Genomic DNA, 18,955 nt, shown 5'->3' with positions numbered 1-18,955 from the left:
TAGTGTTCCTAATAAAGGGCCCCAGAGGGCCACAAAATAGGACATGCTGCTGAAGGGACAGAGAGAGAGAGAAAGGAAGTGCAATGTTGTTGCCATCGGTGCCTTTGACAAAGGGCTCTGCCCTACACAGCTGACATAGTGTGTTTCACAATTGGGTCTGTTTTGAGAAGGACCTGTGGTTCGCTCTTTCACTCCCTGTGTTTATCTTTCTCTCTCCCTCTGTTCTGCCCTGTCAGAAAGAGCAAGGAAGTGACAACGCTATCAAAGGCTTGGCGCTTTTCTATTGATTGCTCCTGTCTGTCCACCACCTTAAGCCATCAAAGGGTGTCACCTATCTGTCGTCGCTTGATGCTGTCTTTTCCATCATCTGTTGCACCACAGCACTGTAGTCTGAAATGTCATAAGGGCTTTGTGGAAACTTTATATCAGATGATAGGCAGTTTTAAAATAACTCTCCTTGATGAAAATGTTTTATCTGCTTCTTATTTATTATTAAGTCACAGTGATTTATAGCAGCAAGACATATCCATGCTTCCTTTGTGGTGTATTGTAGCTTCTCTCTTCATGTTTAGCCTTGTAAGATTAAAGTGTCACGATTGGTGCAGTGAGCTAAAGCAGGTGTTACTGGCTACAAACACAAATCAAACACGGGCATGCTTTCACACAAAAGAGTTGATATCTTTTGATACCTTCTGCACAAATCAGAGGCATAAAATGTGTTAAATGCAAACACTAAAACATTTTGATCATTATTTTAATATGTACATGTATGAAGAAACAATTTTTGTTTGTGTTTTCTGCAGGGTGTGGACACAGTGTCTGCATATATCCCAGATGCTGTGTGGTATGACTATGAGACGGTAAGACTATTCTGCTCTCTGTAAATAGCTTCCTTTTCAGATCTGTCACAACAGACATTATAAATAGTGCGATAATTGTAATTATGATAATGTTGCTGTTGTTGTTGTTGTTGCTGTTATACCTTTACAATACTTCATATACTTACAGCTGACATTCAAGACACTTCAGCTCTTCCACTTCAAATTGTTGCTTAAATATATTCTTTTAGAGATTAAAAAGGAACTGTACTTGCAACAAAGCGATGGTTCTCCAGGTGAAACACACGTAACATCAATAGTATTCTTGTCAATGTTATGATAGCCATAAATTTCTTCCTAATAGGCAATGTGAGAAAACTCAATTTATGTTTGAATTAGACAGCACAGTGTGGGTGTTTCTTTTGTTTTTTCCCCCAACCAATTTACATACATGAAGAAGAAGGAATATTAAAAACACCTTCCAAAATAGTTCAATCCGATTCCAAACCGCGAGGCATGAAAATTACCACAGAGTTGAATCAACATCTCTCTGACAGTCATAAGAAACTGAACATCACAAGTTTCATGAATATGATAAACAGTAAAAATGGGATGACAAATAGGCTAAACAGGATTAAATGCAGGGTTATTGTATTAGAATGCAATGGATTGCGCAGGTAGACCTAATTAATTGGCAACATAAACATGTGGTGCAAATGGGGGCCACATCAGTATTATGTTAGTGGAAATACACAAAAAACATGTATCACATCAAAGTCTTTGCCTCGAGTTCTTTGTTTGAGACACCAGTGATAACAGAGCAAGAGTGAGGACAAAGATAGAGTGAAAGAGGGGACAGGGAAGAGAGGAGAGAGACTATCTCCCTGACAGAGAGATAAAAGAGGTGTTGAGCTCCTCTGGGACCTTATTTGGGCGTCACTGTGGCGATGTAAAGCGCCCACTGATCAGATGAACGATTAGATTGGCTGTCTTGCCGCCGGCCCCTTGTTCTGGTTGGTCCCCTGTGATTATCTGGGTAGGAGGATGGAAGGGTGGGGGTGCTGATGTAGTGAAAATGACCATGAAAAACAAGTTATAGAAAGAAATAATGGAAACACAGAGGGATGGAGTGAAAACAAACGGAATGAGAGTCGAACAAAGAGAAAGTGGGGAAAAGAAGGACAGAACATGACATGGAGAGAGTCAGGTAACGCAGAGATGAGAGAGAAGAGGAGAAGAAGAAAGGGGGGGTGACAATTACAGTTTGTAGAGGAGTGGGATGATGGGAGGACTGGCCAATGAGGAAAGGAGAGGACAAGGGTAGAGAAGACCTCCTTAAGGCAGACAATGAGGGGGTGATAAGATCTGAAATTGCTTGTAGACGCTCCACTAACTCCAGCCCACACACTCGCCCATACTCTACTGTACTGCATAAAATGGTACTCACACACACATCGTTGTGTTTCCATCACTTTTGGGGACATTACATTGACTTACAGGACTTGGACTTTCTTGAGACGTAATCCATAACCCTGACACTAACACTAACCCATGTCTTTGCCCTAAAATGCAATGGTTTAAATTATGGGGTCTTGCATTTTGTCCAATAAGAAAGGCCCCACAATGCAACTGAGGGGGCCTGCGTGTGAGTAATACACACATGCAAAATCGCATACCTCCATGAGAATAGAGGAAAATGGGATAAAAAAAGAATTAGAGCAACACAAGAGAGAATAAAAGGACGTGGAGAAGGATGTAGGTAAAAGGAGAATGAGAGGAGATGGAGAGAGGAGACTTTTAAACTGTTTTAGGCTGGTCTGAGGATTCGGTCCTCAGGGGATCAGAAATTAACTGTGCTCTATCTGGGCCCTCAGAGAAATGAATGGAGAGGCAGAGAGAGAGAGAGAGAGAGGGAGAGAGAGGGGGGGGGGAGAGAGAGAGAGAGAGAGAGAGAGAAATTGTCTTCTCATCTTGAAGAAGTGCTTCTTTGAATTTCACATTTTATCACTACCATGCCAAAAATAATACATGTGGCATTGTGTTCACTGCGTTTTCTAAACTTCCATGTCATCAAGCTCATTGCCCAGAATTTTGTACAAGGTCATGCAGTGTTTTCCTATTAAACTGATGGTTTATATTTGAAGGGTCAGCCACAAAAATATATTTGCTCACTTACAGTGCTATGGCTGTGTCAATGGGTCTGACTTTATTTACTTAGATTTAGAAATCTCCAAGACTCTCCTTAATTAAGTCACTGTGATCATAGAGACAGCTTTTTCAGGAGAAATACCCCCAATGAAAACTGTCCACAGTGAGGTCCATGGAGTATCCAGAGTAAACAAATAACTAAAAACTATCTGCATGGCTCGAAAAGCTGTCTTGTAAACCAATCTTTCAAAGTATTTTTTGATTACTTTTTGACTAAACCTGGAATCTTCACGCAACAACTGATGCAATCAGGTTCAAGAATCTGTTATTTCTAAGAGTGGAATTTGTAGCTGAGGGGCCAAAAGTCATCATCAGTATCTTTAGGTTAACTAGGCTGCTGTAACTCAAGTCAGTATGTTATGCTTAGAAAAAGTCAAGCTGCATTGCTGAGACAACAATTTCATGAAAGCCCAACAGCAGTATTTTCCAGCCTAAGCTTATGCAAAAGTGTGGACACTGTCCTAACCTTGAAATAGACGGCATGGGGATTGTGTTGCACCAAGAGCATCACATGAGGGAATGTAATTGAGTTAATAGATTCTGTTGTCCTACTGTACCATTCAGATGGAACGACTCCAAGTCCGCAGACAGCATTATGATATGCATCTGCCAGCTGACAAGCTCGGTTTACACATCAGAGGTGGGGCGATCCTCCCTACGCAGAAACCTAACGTCACTACCACTTACAGGTACACACACACAAACACACACATTCAGTACCACACCACCTCAAAATATGTTAAAAGATTTCCACAAGCGATCAGTAATTACATGTTATTTACATATTCTGTGTCATCTATTTCAACCTAAATTTAATAGTTTTTTGTGATTTGATGCTTTATCCTTATTTTTATTTTCATCCTTATTCTACTCTATTTTTGACCAAGATTTGAATACTTTATTATTATTATTTTTATGCATTGTCTTTATGCATTGCATTTTATTTTCATCCTTATTATTATCATCACATGGGTTTTACTCTCCATCTTTTCTTAACATTATTTTTTATCTGTTTTTATGTCCATTCTGTCTTTTCTATGTAAAGCACTCACTTGGTGCATGTGAGTTCTATCTTATAAAGCATTTTCAGTTTATTATTACTATTATTTTTATTATTATTATCATCATCATGCACACATTCAAAGAAGCATGTACATAGATCAACAAGTGCTTGTTGCACATAATCAGAAATATATCAAAATATGTATCCTATTATATTTGCTGCATGTGCACAGATGTATTTGGTCGTGGTTTGATTCATTTAATTGTACCTGAATGTGTGTATAGTGTTTGTACTACATCGTGTGTTTTTGTGCATGTCTCCAGTCGTCGTAACCCCATGGGTCTGATTATTGCTCTTGATGACGACCAAGAGGCAGCTGGGGAGCTATTTTGGGATGATGGAGAGTCCAGAGGTATAGTGTGCAATGTGCTGGTGTGTGTGAGACAGGATCATCTGTGTGTTGTTATTCTCACTCATTATGTTGTTTTATGAGCATCAAATTGAAGCTCCTATCTCTTTACAAGTACAAAGCATCACACCAGTCAGTGGATGGGTCTCCACCCACCTGTTTTTGTAACTGGCTGAGGTGGAAAAGTTGGTGTATCCTTAGAATCAAAACGTGACAATGTTCCATACAGACAGATTTACCTAAAAAAAATCATGACTTATATGAAACATGTGACTGAAACGTCCACTGAAGACAGCAGATGAAAATATAAATGCCATGTTTCCATCCTGTTTTCTGCACTGCTTTGCTCACTGTTTGAGTTCTTTAACTGACACTCATGTACTTGATGGATTTTGCTGATTTTCTCAAAATTCAATTAGAATTTGTTGTTTGGATGGAAACCAAATTTGTGTGAATGTTCAAACACTGTCAGCTCAGTTCTACTTTACTGTGTAATTGTGCTTCAGTTGTGTCAAACTGCTGTGACAACGTGTCCTCATTTTTCTGTCCGCAGACACAGTTGAGAATGGCAACTACATCCACTACAGTTTCTCCGCTGTCCCTGTGAGTTTCTCTCACGCACACACACACACACACACACACACACACACACCATCTTTTAAATCCACATATTCCCTCTGATATGAATTCAAGTTGAACATTAAAAAAAGCCAGAGATTTTAGACTTTCTCATTCCAGAAAAGTAAGCATGATTGATCCATGTTACATGGCTGAAGCATTGTTGGATCAAGTACTTCGCAGAGCACTGAGGACTGCCTTGCATGTTTAATGTATGATTGTGATGTTCTTCCTGTACATTAGCATTGCACTGAGACTGGGATTTACAGCCAGGGAATCTATTGGAAAATCTGTTTGACTGAAGGATCTGAGTTTTGAGAGTTTATAAACTGGCTGTTTATGAGAACAGGAAGTAATATAAGCTGTGACTTCTGTACATTGTAATAGATTCTATGGACCTATTTTGTCTATTCAAAACAGTCAAAAAGACCAAAAATGTTACGTGCTGCAGAAAGTAAATTTCTCAATAATTTTTAAGTTTGACAGCATGCAGTAACTTCAGTGGGTTCAAATTAGGCATACATTATAATTATGTGTCCTTTGCCTTTTTTCCCTAGGGAAAACTGACAATGCAAGTGAACCATACTGGCTACAAGGACCCAAACAATGCGACGTTTGACAGCATTACTATCCTCGGCGTCCCTTTTAGACCCTTCTCTGTCTCTGTCAGGGGAACGAATTCAGACACCACAACTGTGCCTGAGGCAAACATGCAGTACGATATAGACAAGCAGGTAAACACACATGTTGCAAATGCAAAAGAATAAAGAAAGAAATTATTTGTTCCATGCAAGGGGAAATTACAGAAAACACAGATAACGACAGCAATGTAAAATGTCTTCGTACACTATGTGGATATGTGAAGGCATTTGACTGCACTAATCATTACTTTATTATAAGCCAGTGTCAAAAAAAAGTTGGAACGCTATGTGAAACGTAAATGGAAACAAAATGTGATGATGTGCCAAACATTGAAATCCATCCATCCATCCATCCATCCATCCATCCATCCATCCATCCATCCATTTTCGATGACGCTTATCCCTTTTGGGGTCGTGGGGGGGCTGGAGCCCATCTCAGCTGTCAATGGGCGGGAGGCGGGGTACACCCTGGACCGGTCGCCAGCCGATCGCAGGGCAACATATATACACAAACAACCATTCACGCTCACACTCACACCTAGGGGCAATTTCAGAGTCATCAATTAACCTAATGAGCATGTTTTTGGTCTGTGGGAGGAAGCCGGAGTACCCGGAGAGAACCCACACTTGCACGGGAAGAACATGCAAACTTTGCACAGAAAGGGCCCCGCCCGGGGATCGAACTGAACATTGAAATCCCATATTTAATTGAAAATATCACATAGACAAGACGTCAAATATGGAAACTGAGAAATGTCATAGTTTTTTGAAAATTATATCTTCATTTAGAATTTGACACCAGCAACATGTTTCAAAAACGTTGGGACAGTGGCAACAAAAGACTGGAAAAGTTGAAATGCCAAAAGAAACCAGCTGGTGGAACATGTCAGATAATGAGGTTAACTGGCAACAGGTTAGCAACATGAGTGGGTATAAAAAGAGGAAACAGACATGAGTCTGTAGTGGACATCAATGCATGGGCTCAGGAACACTTCCAAAAACTATTGCCTGTGTATCCACAAATGCAAGCTGAAAACTGAACATGAACTGAGGCAATGTGGAAAACTGCCCTGTTAAAATGTGATAATATGTCATTGCTGTGTTTACAGCTTATTCTGCTGCCTCCAAGTGGAGAATCATTTAGTCCTGCTTTAAAAAATGCCACAGTTGATTTATTCTTTGTAGTTGTAGTTCATTACATTTCTGGCATTTAATATGCATCGTTAATCACATTTGAGAATGCCAGATTTCACAATTTTTTCATATATTTCCACTTTGTCAGGCGTACAGATGCAGGACAGATGTAGGGTGGATGAGTTCTACAGTGGTGTAGTATCTGCCATTTGTTTCAATATTCCGAGGATTGAAACCGTTACTGTACATTTCAAGGTTAGCCTCTAAGTGTAAGAAATGATAACAATTTACGCTACGTGAGGATCATAAAAGCTTTATGTGTGTGTATATGTGTGTGTTTGACTGTGTGAGGAAGACAACGAAAGAGTGAGATGACTAAGAGCAATGATCCCACAGAGTTATGAGTTTAAGTGTCAAGAGGTTCAGTTAAGTAATACTTTTAAGTTCTGCTTTGTCCACTGCTTTGTCCATTTGCGTGTGCATGTGTGTTCGTGTGTGTGCGGTTGTGTGCTATACTTGTGTAGATTGTCAAGGTCTCTCTGGTCACACAGACAAGCATGCATTTATCAAATGACTCTCAGCAGTAATCATTTCCTGGAGGTGAAGGGTAAATGTGCTGTTAAACCTAAACTCCTGCTTGTCACGTCCATCCCTCTTTGTATGCCTAGTCGTACTGGGCCTTGAATATAGCTCACAGCCGCCAAACATCATTAGTTCCATATACACTTAAATAGCACAGTACAATCACATCGCCTGCCTGTTTTTATCTTGCTTTTTGACTTAGGCTTTTTTAAAAACCATTTCCTGCAAACTTTAGCCCTACTGCCTGCTATATTTCAGTGTATGTGTAAAACGCTTCCCTTACAGTCGCTGTCCCTATCTATCCATTACTGATGCCCAGTAGATACAACAGATCCACAATACATTTCACACAATAGAATTGCTGACGCATGGTTCCAACATTAAGTGACACAATCAGAAAAGACTGATGAAGATCCTGGAAGTCTACTCACCAGCTGAGGATATATCACATGATGACTGCAGTGACTAGAGTGAAAGGGCCTCCCTAAGATTTGTTGTGAGCATGACTCATAATTCCCGATAGAGGCTGTTGAAACAGCGAAGGAAATTAACAGCTGTGTCATAATTGATCACACACGCAACGTCAAGCTCACATTTTGTCTCAAGGAAGCATGTCTGGGCTTACTTCACTCAGAGACAACTTGGGCAGGATGCTCTCACACTAGCATCCTTGGATTTAATATTCCCTACTTTCTCCCACCTTTTCTCCTCCCTTTCATTTCACCGCATACCCACACAGGTTCTAACCCTTCAAGGCCTTTCCCTGACTCTGGGGGAGACCTATGTGGTGGAGTGGAAAACGGTCACAAACGAGATCCTGTACCAGCGCACTGACTGCCATCCAGAGGAGGGTGCAAATGAGGCTAACTGCACGGCCAAGGGCTGCCTCTGGCAGGTGAGGGGTGACACAGATGAGGATTGAAATGTGCACATATATTTTTTATTATATAAAACTTTTGTTTTCAAACAGCTGCGAAATTCTGATATGCTTTTCTTTCTGTCCCCCATTTAGCCAGTGCATACAAACGGTGTTCCATGGTGCTTCTATCCAAGAGACTATGGATACATTGCTCCGGATAATATTTTGTATGAGAATACAGGCATATCAGTAAATATCACTCAGAATGAGAAGTACGGGAGCTTTAGTCTTCCAGGGTCACCAAACATCGCCAATCTCAGAGTTGAGATTCGTTATCTCAGCAGTGACATGCTGCAGTTCAAGGTGTGTGTTTGTTTATGGTAGTACTGATGCATTTTCTTGCCTATCACATTTCTTCTATTTCAAGTGTCCTTCTATGACTGTTTTTTTCTTTATTTCAATGCATTCATCCATCCCTGTCCAGATCTGGGACCCAGCCAGTGATCGCTATGAGGTTCCAGTGCCGCTGTCAGCTCCGACTTCTCCTGAGACTGATGAGAGCAAAAGGCTTTACAGTGTCACAGTTACAAAGGAGCCATTCGGAATCATGGTCCGAAGGAAAAGCACAGGAGGAATAATGTGAGTGTTTGATAGTATGAGCTGTTCAGGTGACCTGAGGTTGTTGTATTCCATGAGATTTGGGTTTATTGCTGATGTTTTGGGTTATCTTTCATTAGTTCAATACAAACTTGCATTCACTCTTGAACAAGAGTATTTTCTGGTTCAACAACAATTAAATAATTAAATAAATGACATACTGTCCTCATCATAAGGTAAATGAATATGCATTCAAAAAAGGAACCCCCCCACACACAAACACACACACACACACACACACACACACACACACACACACACACAAGATTAACAATGCTGAGTCAACTCGTGTGCTACCGTTATAAAAATCAGATATGCTCAGGAAAGTTGCCCTGTGTTTCAGCACGTAATGCAGTTTCCTTTTGTTTGGCAGTCGAGATGATGTCACATGAACCAGCCAAGAGTCTTTTCAAAGTATATCTTTAAGTAACGGTGACATGATTTTGTAGTTAAGCCTTCTGTGTTTTTTAGAAGTGTCAGCCGAAATTTTGCTAATTAAAATTTATGAAGTATGTTGAAGGGCTGCCTGCAGCTCCTACTGATTTTTATGCTTATTTGTGTCAAACATATTGTGAATAACTCCCTTTGACAATAATTCCCTCTCCCTCTCTCCCTCCATCTCACACTGATTTAATCCTCTGTCACTTTTCTCAGTTGGGACTCCTCTATGCCAGGTTTTACATTCTCAGACATGTTCATCCAAATAAGTACTCGACTGTCGACTGAGTATGTCTACGGCTTTGGAGAGACAGAGCATCCCACCTATAAACATAACTTCAACTACCACACCTGGGGTATGTTCGCCAAGGACCAGCCACCTGGTGTAAGTATCACACTACAGCACATGCAGTTAGTTCACACAGAAGCTCACACACAGCACTTGTGCTTGTCAGGTTTCATTTTTATTTCATACAGCTGTTGATGCATAGTTTACTAGCATATCATCTGTTTAAAGGAATTTTTGAATTGGTACTAATCCATGTATGTAACAGAGCACCCTGCACTGCATGACTAACATCACACCCTCTAGAGACTACAGAGGTGACTTGTAAACAACCTTCCTGCACAGTATGTAAACTTGTCTCTCTCACATTTGTGTCACTTTGATGTGATGCTGCTGATAAGAACGGCCGTTATAGAGTGTCATCATGTTTTCCCAACCGGTGTCAAGGCCAGACAGGATGAGGTTTCCACCTGCATCAGCATTATCAAGCCTAATTGCTGAGCTGTCAAGACAGCTCCACAGGGTTCAGGCTAATGTTATGGGGCCCCTCGGAGAGCAAGGGAATTAGAGTTAGATAAAAAAAAAAGAATAAAAAGGGGAAGAGGATGAAAATTTGCACACACACACACACACACACACACACACACACATATATATATATATATATATATATGCCACATAAACACATTTTTTGATTCACTTCAATTTGAGTCATAGTCAAATTAACACATACAGCACTGATTTTAGTTACATAATAGAGAGTTTTTGAGTTAGGAAATGACATGTAAAGTCCCCTTTATTGCACTATTAATTGATCTTATAGTATTTTATAATGTTATTAAAGAAGTTATTTCCCTTTGTCCAGAGAAAGTCCAGTAATTTTCTCTAGAGGCCCCAAAAAATATTTTTAAAATCTACGCCACACTATGGGAACAGTCTGGACTTGTAATTTGTAAAGACACGGTGAGATTGAGAGTGCAACTGAGAGTGTTAGATATGGAATATAGAATATCTCTTTGAGTAATACTATCACAACTTCTACTATAGCTACTGCTAATAGGTTAACCTAGTGCAGTGGTAATTAGTTTTCCTGTAGCACCCATTCATATCCACTATTCACTAAGACTCTGTCAGTGGTCATGGAGACTCAAGCAATTGAAATCACTGTCAGTGCTTTCATTATGGGCCATAACACAGCTGAAAACCGCTAAAAACAGCTGAAACGTGTCAGTGGGAGAGTAGAGGTTTGATTTTTTTGTTTTTTTTAATCTGTGAAGGGGGCATGTTCAAGCAAAACCAGGGTGTTAAATTGCTCTTTAAAAATGATGAGTGGACAATTTCTTAAAGGTGTGGCTTTGCTGTAGAACCATCTTAACCTTTATCTAAAATGTTACATTGGCTGAGGTTACCGCTTTACAGAGTCACCAAAAATTACACAGGAAACAGAGATAATTCCAAAAGAACAGATACAAACAGAACAGAAAAATACACAAAGTGAACCTAACATACGGTATGCAAATCAGACAACATTGATTGGACATACTGTAGCCACAAGGATACATAACTGCAGCAACACGAAAGAAAGATGTAGTTTGAGGCTTAATGCTTGCTAATTGAGGGAAACTCAGATGTTGTCGTCAACTGTGGAGGAGATATCTCCAGCCATTAACCGGGTTGTGTGCCATAAGAACATCCAGGAGAATACAGACATGGAGCTTCACAAAGCCCCAAGTAAGTTGCTTTATTCAAATCCTGTTGTATTTTGACAGTGTCCATATTTTGCCCATGTAAACGTACCAAGAATAAGCGAAGAAAAGCAGACAGAGAGACGCAGAGAGAAAACTGTCCCTGGCTGTCATTCTTTGTTAGTGGATGAGCTAATGACCTTTCTCCTTCTTCAGTCAGGCCATCACAACATGTAGCAGGGCCACAAGGACACACACACACACCGCAAGAATGCACACATCCCTGCAAATCTGACACAGAGCCAGTCCTTAGAGCCGTTATATTACTGTTTAACAACTTCTTATGTACCAGAAGTGCAAGAGACTGATGGAGTGTGACGTGCCCATGAGTTTTCGTTGCAGGACCGTGACATCTGAAAGTGGCAGATCTCCCGTCCCTTGCCACCTTTCTATCTGTTCCTCTTAGCACATACTGTCTTGTTCCATCCTCATCTAAACACTGAAGACAAGAGTGGGACCCTCACAGTGGTTACAGAAGGAATCATAAAGTCCACTCTGAAGCTCAAGTCATTCCCACTACAACAATATATTGTTACATATGCATAACTACTGAAGCACACTACTACAGCATGTGCACCAGATAATCTGCAAACGGTAGATATTAAGGAAAACAATGATAAATGGCTGCCTTCAGCCACACAAGCTGATTTAAGATGGGGTTGGTGCTGTCAACTATTTCCAAGAAAAGCACAGAATGCTCTTTTTTTGATAATTTGCCAAGCTGACTTTATTTAACCACCAAGCTGCAACCTTGTCATTAATTTTAATCTTCTGTATGCTACGTTTCGGACTTCCTCATTTTGTTATGGCACCCAGTAGCAAATCAAATCCCAAAATAATATCCCAGTTGATGTCTTCCAGCTCAGGCCAGAGAGGAATGGCTGTTATCACTAACACAGAAAGTATATGTTTGAATTTGTGCTTTCGTCAGAGCCCATTAAGTGCATGGGGAATAGCTGGGGGAATATTTCGCCCTGTTTTTGGGGGAATCTGTTGAATGTTGACAGCACTGGAAGCAAGCCCAGTGTAGCAGAATTTTTGTCACACCCATAAATACAATGAGAAATGCCTTGTCAGGTATAAAGAAAAATGCTTAAGGAAAATCAAAGTGGCGCACAAGCAAACATTAGTACAAACCACAGAGCAAACCGATTTTTTAACCAGCGTTCACCCATCTCATACTTTTCTTTCATTCTCATTCTCTGCTGCAGTACAAGAAGAATTGCTATGGAGTGCATCCCTTCTATATGGCTGTTGAGGACACCGCTGATGCTCATGGTGTGCTACTCCTAAACAGCAATGCCATGGGTGAGAAACACACACACACACACACACACACACGCGCGCATAAAGGCACACGCATGCTTGCACATGCTGTAAGCCATTCCCAGATGCAACCTACAGTGTGTCATGTAGCGGTCTGGTCTAACTCAGGTGTCTTCATTAAGAAGTGACAGAAATATTACTTTTCTTTACGTATTCTTAGCACTTTTAGATTTGATATTTTCAGAAAGTAGCAATTTTGTAAGAGGCATAATGTATACTGATGTAGAATAAAATGCTTTACTTGTTTCCTCCCTTCCTGCACTGCTTGCTTACTCTTACTACTAAAAGTACTAAAACATGCATGTGCCACACATAGTAAGTGAACACAGACACATACACACACGTACATATACACCGCTCGACATAAAATGTTAAAAGGACATACATTTCTCATTTGCTTTGTGTCCAGATGTGACTTTCCAGCCTGCTCCATCTTTAACCTACCGAACTGTGGGAGGCATCCTGGATTTCTACATGTTCCTGGGACCTACGCCTGAAAACGTGGTGCAAACGTACACTTCAGTAAGTCTTCTTGGACTTCTGGTCTGTTTGTGTGTGTAACTGTGTGCATTTGTGTGTACTTATGCACCTATGTGTGTGTGTGTTGTGTGTCTGGCCCTGGGCCGCTGTTGATGGACTGCAGCAGCTGGGAGTTCCTCGCTTCATTGCGCTCTCTCATTTAGCCTATCTAAACACACAAACACACGCACACACAAACAATCAAACAAACACTTTATGGACGCTGTCCTTATTTCCTGCAAAAAAACTTTTTCTGTGCTGAACTGTTTTGACTTCCTTGTTTGTTTTTATTCTTAACAGCTCATTGGACGACCTGTTCTACCTGCTTATTGGTCCCTTGGGTTCCAGCTCTGTCGCTATGGTTACGCCAATAACAAGGAGATAGAAGATCTATACGTAGGCATGAAGAAAGCGGGTATACCCTATGTAAGTTCCCAGACTTTCTTTTTTTTAAGATGTCTTGATTCGTGATGAGAACAGCAACATGGGTGAAAAATAATATATATAAAAAAAAAAAAACATTTGTTTAAGACACGGGTATTAAAAGAAATCAGGCATCACAACTTCATAAATGTGATTAAATTAACAGAGTATTACAGAACGCGATGCGTGTATGACCTACACACATCGTATTCAATTACATTAGACATGTTGGCCTTTGCCAAAAAACTGATCTCAACACAAGGAATCATTTTACTGCCCACATCTGAAGAAATGTGATCTGATAGCTTCTTCTTGTCCGCTGTAGGTTATGATATGATTCACTGTATGCAGACAACAACTGCATAAAAGTAAATTAGATAAAAGAAGTTATTGGGATGAAGGAGGACGGAGACATTGACTTTGTGGATTACATTGGGCATGTCCACTTCAACTTAATGCAATATGACCTCTCATTTCATTTGAGATCCATTGCATTATAGGTTTCACAGCCTCTAGACATTTCCAGCTAATATCAGAACCAGTAAATCTCTCTGACAGTCACATCAGAGGTTCACATTTGAATAACGGTTTCGACAAACAGTGTTAGGAACCAAGTTTGCTCCAGAACAAAAAAGTGAAAGTAATCTGCGAGAGCTTTGTATTTGACCACGGCAAGATGCTCCATGTGGAAACAGGCCAGAATCCCATCCTCTTCACTATGCAGAGCAGAACATAAAAATTTCCATTGATAATCAAGTGATCCCCAGATAATGCTCTCACAGAGCCCTAACCTGCAAGGAGCTGATGTCAGCCAAAAAGAATCCTGCATCATTAACTGGAATGAAAGAAAATGCAGCTACTTACAAAGGCTACACATCAGCTAGCTCTAAAGACTAACCAGCCTTAAACTGCCAGAGACATGCCAGATAGCCAAAGCAGAGGAAGTTGTGTTCTCACTGTAAGAAATAACAGCCAGAGACAAAACGAAAGCCTCACTTCTCCCATATCTCAGCATACCTCACCATAGGTCAAGACAAGCTTTGGAATTTTTCATATCTATTAGTTGGAATCCCAACATTTGTTGCAAAATATGCAGTTCTTTTTTTTTTTTTTTTTACAGCAGTCATTCATTAATTCAGACTAATTAAATTCACATAGTGAACCAGCTCTTTTTACCAGCTATACAGTTCTGGCAGCTGTATATGCAGCAAACAGTTACCCAAAGACTAAAGTCTCTTACGATGAATTCTTCATGCCTGTAGCACAAAATAGGAGACCTGAATTGAATGCAGGAGGATATTGCTGTTTAAACTGCTGCCCTATGTTGTCTTTATTCCTGTCTGGCTGTGACATTTGTAATTAAACAAAGTTTGTTTGACTTCAGTTAATTTGAGCCTTGACTGGTGTCCTCTGCAGGATGTGCAGTATGCAGACATTGACTACATGGATCGCCAGCTTGACTTTGTCCTGGACCCGGAGTTTGAAGGACTGCCTGATCTGGTTACAATCATGAGGGCAGAGGGCATGAGGTTCATCTTTATTCTGGTAATGCCTTTATGTCTTAAACTCAGTCATATGATTGGGCAATCAAAGATCAGCAATCATAGAGCAGTTGTAATTATTATGTAGAGACATTAAATATGTCTAAACCTTATATACGTGAAAGCTGAAAGTTAAATTACTCAATCACTATCCACTTTCTACTACTAAATACTAAGAATGCTGTGCGTTATAATTGCAGGATCCAGCCATCTCAGGCAATGAGACAGATTATTACCCTGCCTTTGACAGAGGAATGGAAGCGGATGTCTTCATCAAATGGCCCAAAAACCTCAGTAATGAAATTGTGTGGGGGAAGGTAAGAGGGAATGAATGGCAAAACAAAAAGAGGGAAAATACACAAGCATTTATTCATACAGAATGACGATGTCAGTTTCAGTTCATTTTGCTTTTGATAGCCCGGCACCCATTAATCGGTAACTAACTGGTTGATTTTGTGCTGAGGAGCACACTGGACTGCATCTCCTAGTCCGCACTGATTTAGTGACAGGTCACTGTGACGCAACTTTTGCTTGTGAGAGCTGATCCACAGTCTGTGGTACAGCGTAGTACTAGTGCTGCTACCAAACAGAAGAGCACCATCACACAATTTACATTTGATCTTATTGCCTTTCTGGAGGAAATGTTCCCACACTTAGCTTCATTTAGCACACTAGCACATGTGTAACTGGTTAAAAATATTCTCAGTGGTTAACAAATTAATGGTTTTTGGTTGAGATCCATAACACAGAGCGATCAAAACCAACAGACAGAATAATGGATTTTGCATCGTGTGTTGGTATGATTATTAATCTTTCTCTTTCCTTTTTTTTTTTTTTTTTTTTTCAGGTCTGGCCAGATTACCCCAATGTCACAGTAAATGACTCCATGGACTGGGATTACCAAGTAGAGGTACAATATTTTCTGAATTCACCACACTGACAGACCACTTCCTATCTTCTAGCATACCATCCAACAGACCGGATCTGAAATTGCTTTCATTTCTTGTTCATTTGACTGTCCCATTTCCAGCACTACAGGGCGTACGCAGCATTCCCCGACTTCTTCCGCAATACAACAGCATCGTGGTGGAAACAAGAAATCAAGGAATTCTATGAGAACACCACAAAGTTTGATGGCATCTGGATTGTGAGTAACCTGAAAGAAATACAATTTATAGAGTGATGTTATTATCTCATTCTGCCTGACTTTCTTTTTCATGTCTTCATCTGTAGGACATGAATGAGCCCGCTAGTTTTGTCCATGGAACAGTTGGAGGGAAATGTTTAGGTGACCAAAATCTAGAGTACCCTCCCTATATGCCAAGTAAGAAACACAATCCTATATTCTGCTCTCCTCGTGTTGTAATTGGATTATTAAATTATGATGTTAACATCAGGAGTATGCCTTCAAAGGATTCTATGTGTGTGTGTGTGTACCCTTCCAAAAGAACTGGATTCGAAAGAACTTGGCTTAAACCATAAGACTCTGTGCATGAACAGCGAGCAGATACTCAGTGATGGAAAGAGAGTCAGACACTACGATGTGCACAGCCTCTATGGCTGGTCCCACACCAAGCCCACCTACGAGTAAGTGAATATGGCCATATATTTGTGTGTTTTACATGTTTTTGTGCACGCATGTCTTTTTGCATGTCAACTTCTAGATTATTGTTGTGCAAAGATGACGGGTTTTAATGTATTTTAGTGCTATTTTAAACACAGCAAACAGGACACACTGTCTCCCAGATGTGAATGATTCCAAAGAAATCTGTTTGTGATTTGTGATTGCTCACCGGACCAGACTACATTTGGAAGTAAACAAATTATCATAATAATCTAAATCCTACATAACACAGGAAAATTACTTGGGTGAAGAGAAAAGAGAGAAGAGAGAAGAGAGAACAGGAAGAGCAGGAACTATCATTGCAAACACATTTAGGAAGAAAATGCAGCCGCAGGAGATGCATAACTGATAGCTTCCAGCTATCCACAGAAATACAATCTCATCAAATCTTTATGATAATAATCACCAATTTGAAACTATAGTGGTCCTTGTGGTGACATTTTCCTCTCACCACAGGAAGGCCAGATTGCAGCATTAGCTACAGAGAAGCCCAGGGATGCTCGGCACCAGTGGGCCTCAAGCCCAAGTGCTTTAGCTCAGGAATTGTTGTATTTTAGCACTTAGCTGAATTTAACAATCACAATTAACTTTCTAATTCTCTTCTAAAATGAATGTGCTTTAAGGGGGAGTAGACACTTTTGCATTCTACTTGTTGGTAATTTATGTATGTCTTTGTCTTATATTCACATGTCAAACAAATCTCTAACTCTCTCTTCTCTGTGCAGCGCCCTGCTGAATGTGACTGGTAAAAGAGGCATAGTGGTGACCAGGTCCACTTACCCCTCCAGTGGAAAATGGGCTGGACACTGGCTCGGAGACAACTCTGCCCAGTGGGACCAACTACACAAATCCATTATAGGTACATAGACATACTGTATGTTGTAAATATTCTCTTTGGGATAAAACTTGGTTCTCATATTTAGTCTGACAATAATAGGGTCTTGCACACGTGTTTGTCAATGGTGCAACATATTAAAGAAAAAGGGATATTTTATTTGGCATAACAGGCCATTTCCTTTTGTTCTGCAGGCATGATGGAGTTCAGTCTGTTTGGCATCTCTTACGTAAGTATCATCATCTGATCTCAGTTTTGACAAGACGTAATCTTATTGATGTGACCTTGTCGTCTCTAAGTAGATTACAGCAGCCTGAGTGATGTTATTTTGTTTGCTAGACCATTTGATCAAAGGGCATCTTGAGATACAATGTGAAGCATGAAGTTACAAGCCTAGAGACCCAGTGCTAGTCCATCATATCCTATGGAAACTTACTGTTAAAACTTAATTTTTCCATCACATCTTTGTCTTTCTGTCTCTTGTCTCTTTGTCTTACATGCTGTCCTTCTGTGGTCTCTCACCTCCTCAGTGCGTCTAACAATAATTATAATTGGACACATTATTAATGCCTGTATGGTAAATCATTCGCATGCCCCCAGCCGAGCCACAGGGTCAGATACAGAACGTCCCTCACCTGTGCAGTGTCTTGCTCAAGGGCACCTCGAAAACATGATGCTTGCAACAAAAGTAGCGTGAGCCCTGGTCCTGTAGTGCCCATCTCTCTGTCCATCTCCTGTCCCCTCACACACACACAGACATTTACACTGACACTGCTGTCACTGTTTGTGTCTTTTTCAGACCGGGGCAGACATATGTGGGTTCTTTAATGATGCTGAGTATGAGATGTGTCTTCGCTGGATGCATCTGGGTGCCTTCTATCCATACTCACGCAACCACAACGGCAAGGGTAATAAGGTGAGTGGAGAAAAGCACTCGAATAGACATGCACTGGGCTGCAAACTCACTCAAATGTAGCCTCTTGCTCATTTTTGCTCTTATTTGTGGTTCTTTGTTTCATGCTGATGGCCAACTGGGAGCCATAACTCAACCACTGTTACATCTGCATTCAAACTAACTTGACTTGAACTCAAAGAAATCATCAAAATTATGTCAAATCTGTGCAACCACCAATGTTGGATAGGGTTTAATGCGATGCCGCAAATTGAGGTGATATCTTTAGGGAATTTATTCACATTTCATGGATGAAATATCTGCAGTTGCACCGAGAAGTTCCTCAAACTACAGAAACAACATACTGAAATGGCTGCATGCTCAGATGTTTAGAGCC

General features: G+C 40.4%; 1 protein-coding gene across 1 annotated transcript in view; it reads left to right on the top strand.

The window, feature by feature from the left end:
- si (sucrase-isomaltase) overlaps nucleotides 1-18,955 on the top strand; it is a 62,546-nt gene that overhangs the window by 27,064 nt on the left and 16,527 nt on the right. The window contains exons 19-39 of the mRNA XM_070970687.1: nucleotides 804-860; nucleotides 3,591-3,715; nucleotides 4,353-4,441; nucleotides 4,992-5,041; nucleotides 5,614-5,790; nucleotides 8,153-8,308; nucleotides 8,426-8,635; nucleotides 8,757-8,911; nucleotides 9,584-9,752; nucleotides 12,610-12,706; nucleotides 13,134-13,246; nucleotides 13,544-13,669; nucleotides 15,083-15,211; nucleotides 15,408-15,524; nucleotides 16,055-16,117; nucleotides 16,238-16,354; nucleotides 16,441-16,531; nucleotides 16,656-16,794; nucleotides 17,557-17,690; nucleotides 17,861-17,895; nucleotides 18,466-18,582. Coding sequence (XP_070826788.1) covers nucleotides 804-860; nucleotides 3,591-3,715; nucleotides 4,353-4,441; nucleotides 4,992-5,041; nucleotides 5,614-5,790; nucleotides 8,153-8,308; nucleotides 8,426-8,635; nucleotides 8,757-8,911; nucleotides 9,584-9,752; nucleotides 12,610-12,706; nucleotides 13,134-13,246; nucleotides 13,544-13,669; nucleotides 15,083-15,211; nucleotides 15,408-15,524; nucleotides 16,055-16,117; nucleotides 16,238-16,354; nucleotides 16,441-16,531; nucleotides 16,656-16,794; nucleotides 17,557-17,690; nucleotides 17,861-17,895; nucleotides 18,466-18,582 — 2,466 coding nt within the window. The remainder of the gene's footprint in view (nucleotides 1-803; nucleotides 861-3,590; nucleotides 3,716-4,352; nucleotides 4,442-4,991; nucleotides 5,042-5,613; nucleotides 5,791-8,152; nucleotides 8,309-8,425; nucleotides 8,636-8,756; nucleotides 8,912-9,583; nucleotides 9,753-12,609; nucleotides 12,707-13,133; nucleotides 13,247-13,543; nucleotides 13,670-15,082; nucleotides 15,212-15,407; nucleotides 15,525-16,054; nucleotides 16,118-16,237; nucleotides 16,355-16,440; nucleotides 16,532-16,655; nucleotides 16,795-17,556; nucleotides 17,691-17,860; nucleotides 17,896-18,465; nucleotides 18,583-18,955) is intronic.

The sequence above is a fragment of the Chaetodon trifascialis genome, chromosome 9 (genome assembly GCF_039877785.1).
Source record: "Chaetodon trifascialis isolate fChaTrf1 chromosome 9, fChaTrf1.hap1, whole genome shotgun sequence".
Taxonomy (NCBI): Eukaryota; Metazoa; Chordata; class Actinopteri; order Chaetodontiformes; family Chaetodontidae; genus Chaetodon; species Chaetodon trifascialis.
Note: the sequence above shows the minus strand (reverse complement) of the source record. Positions and strands in the feature narration are given on the sequence as shown.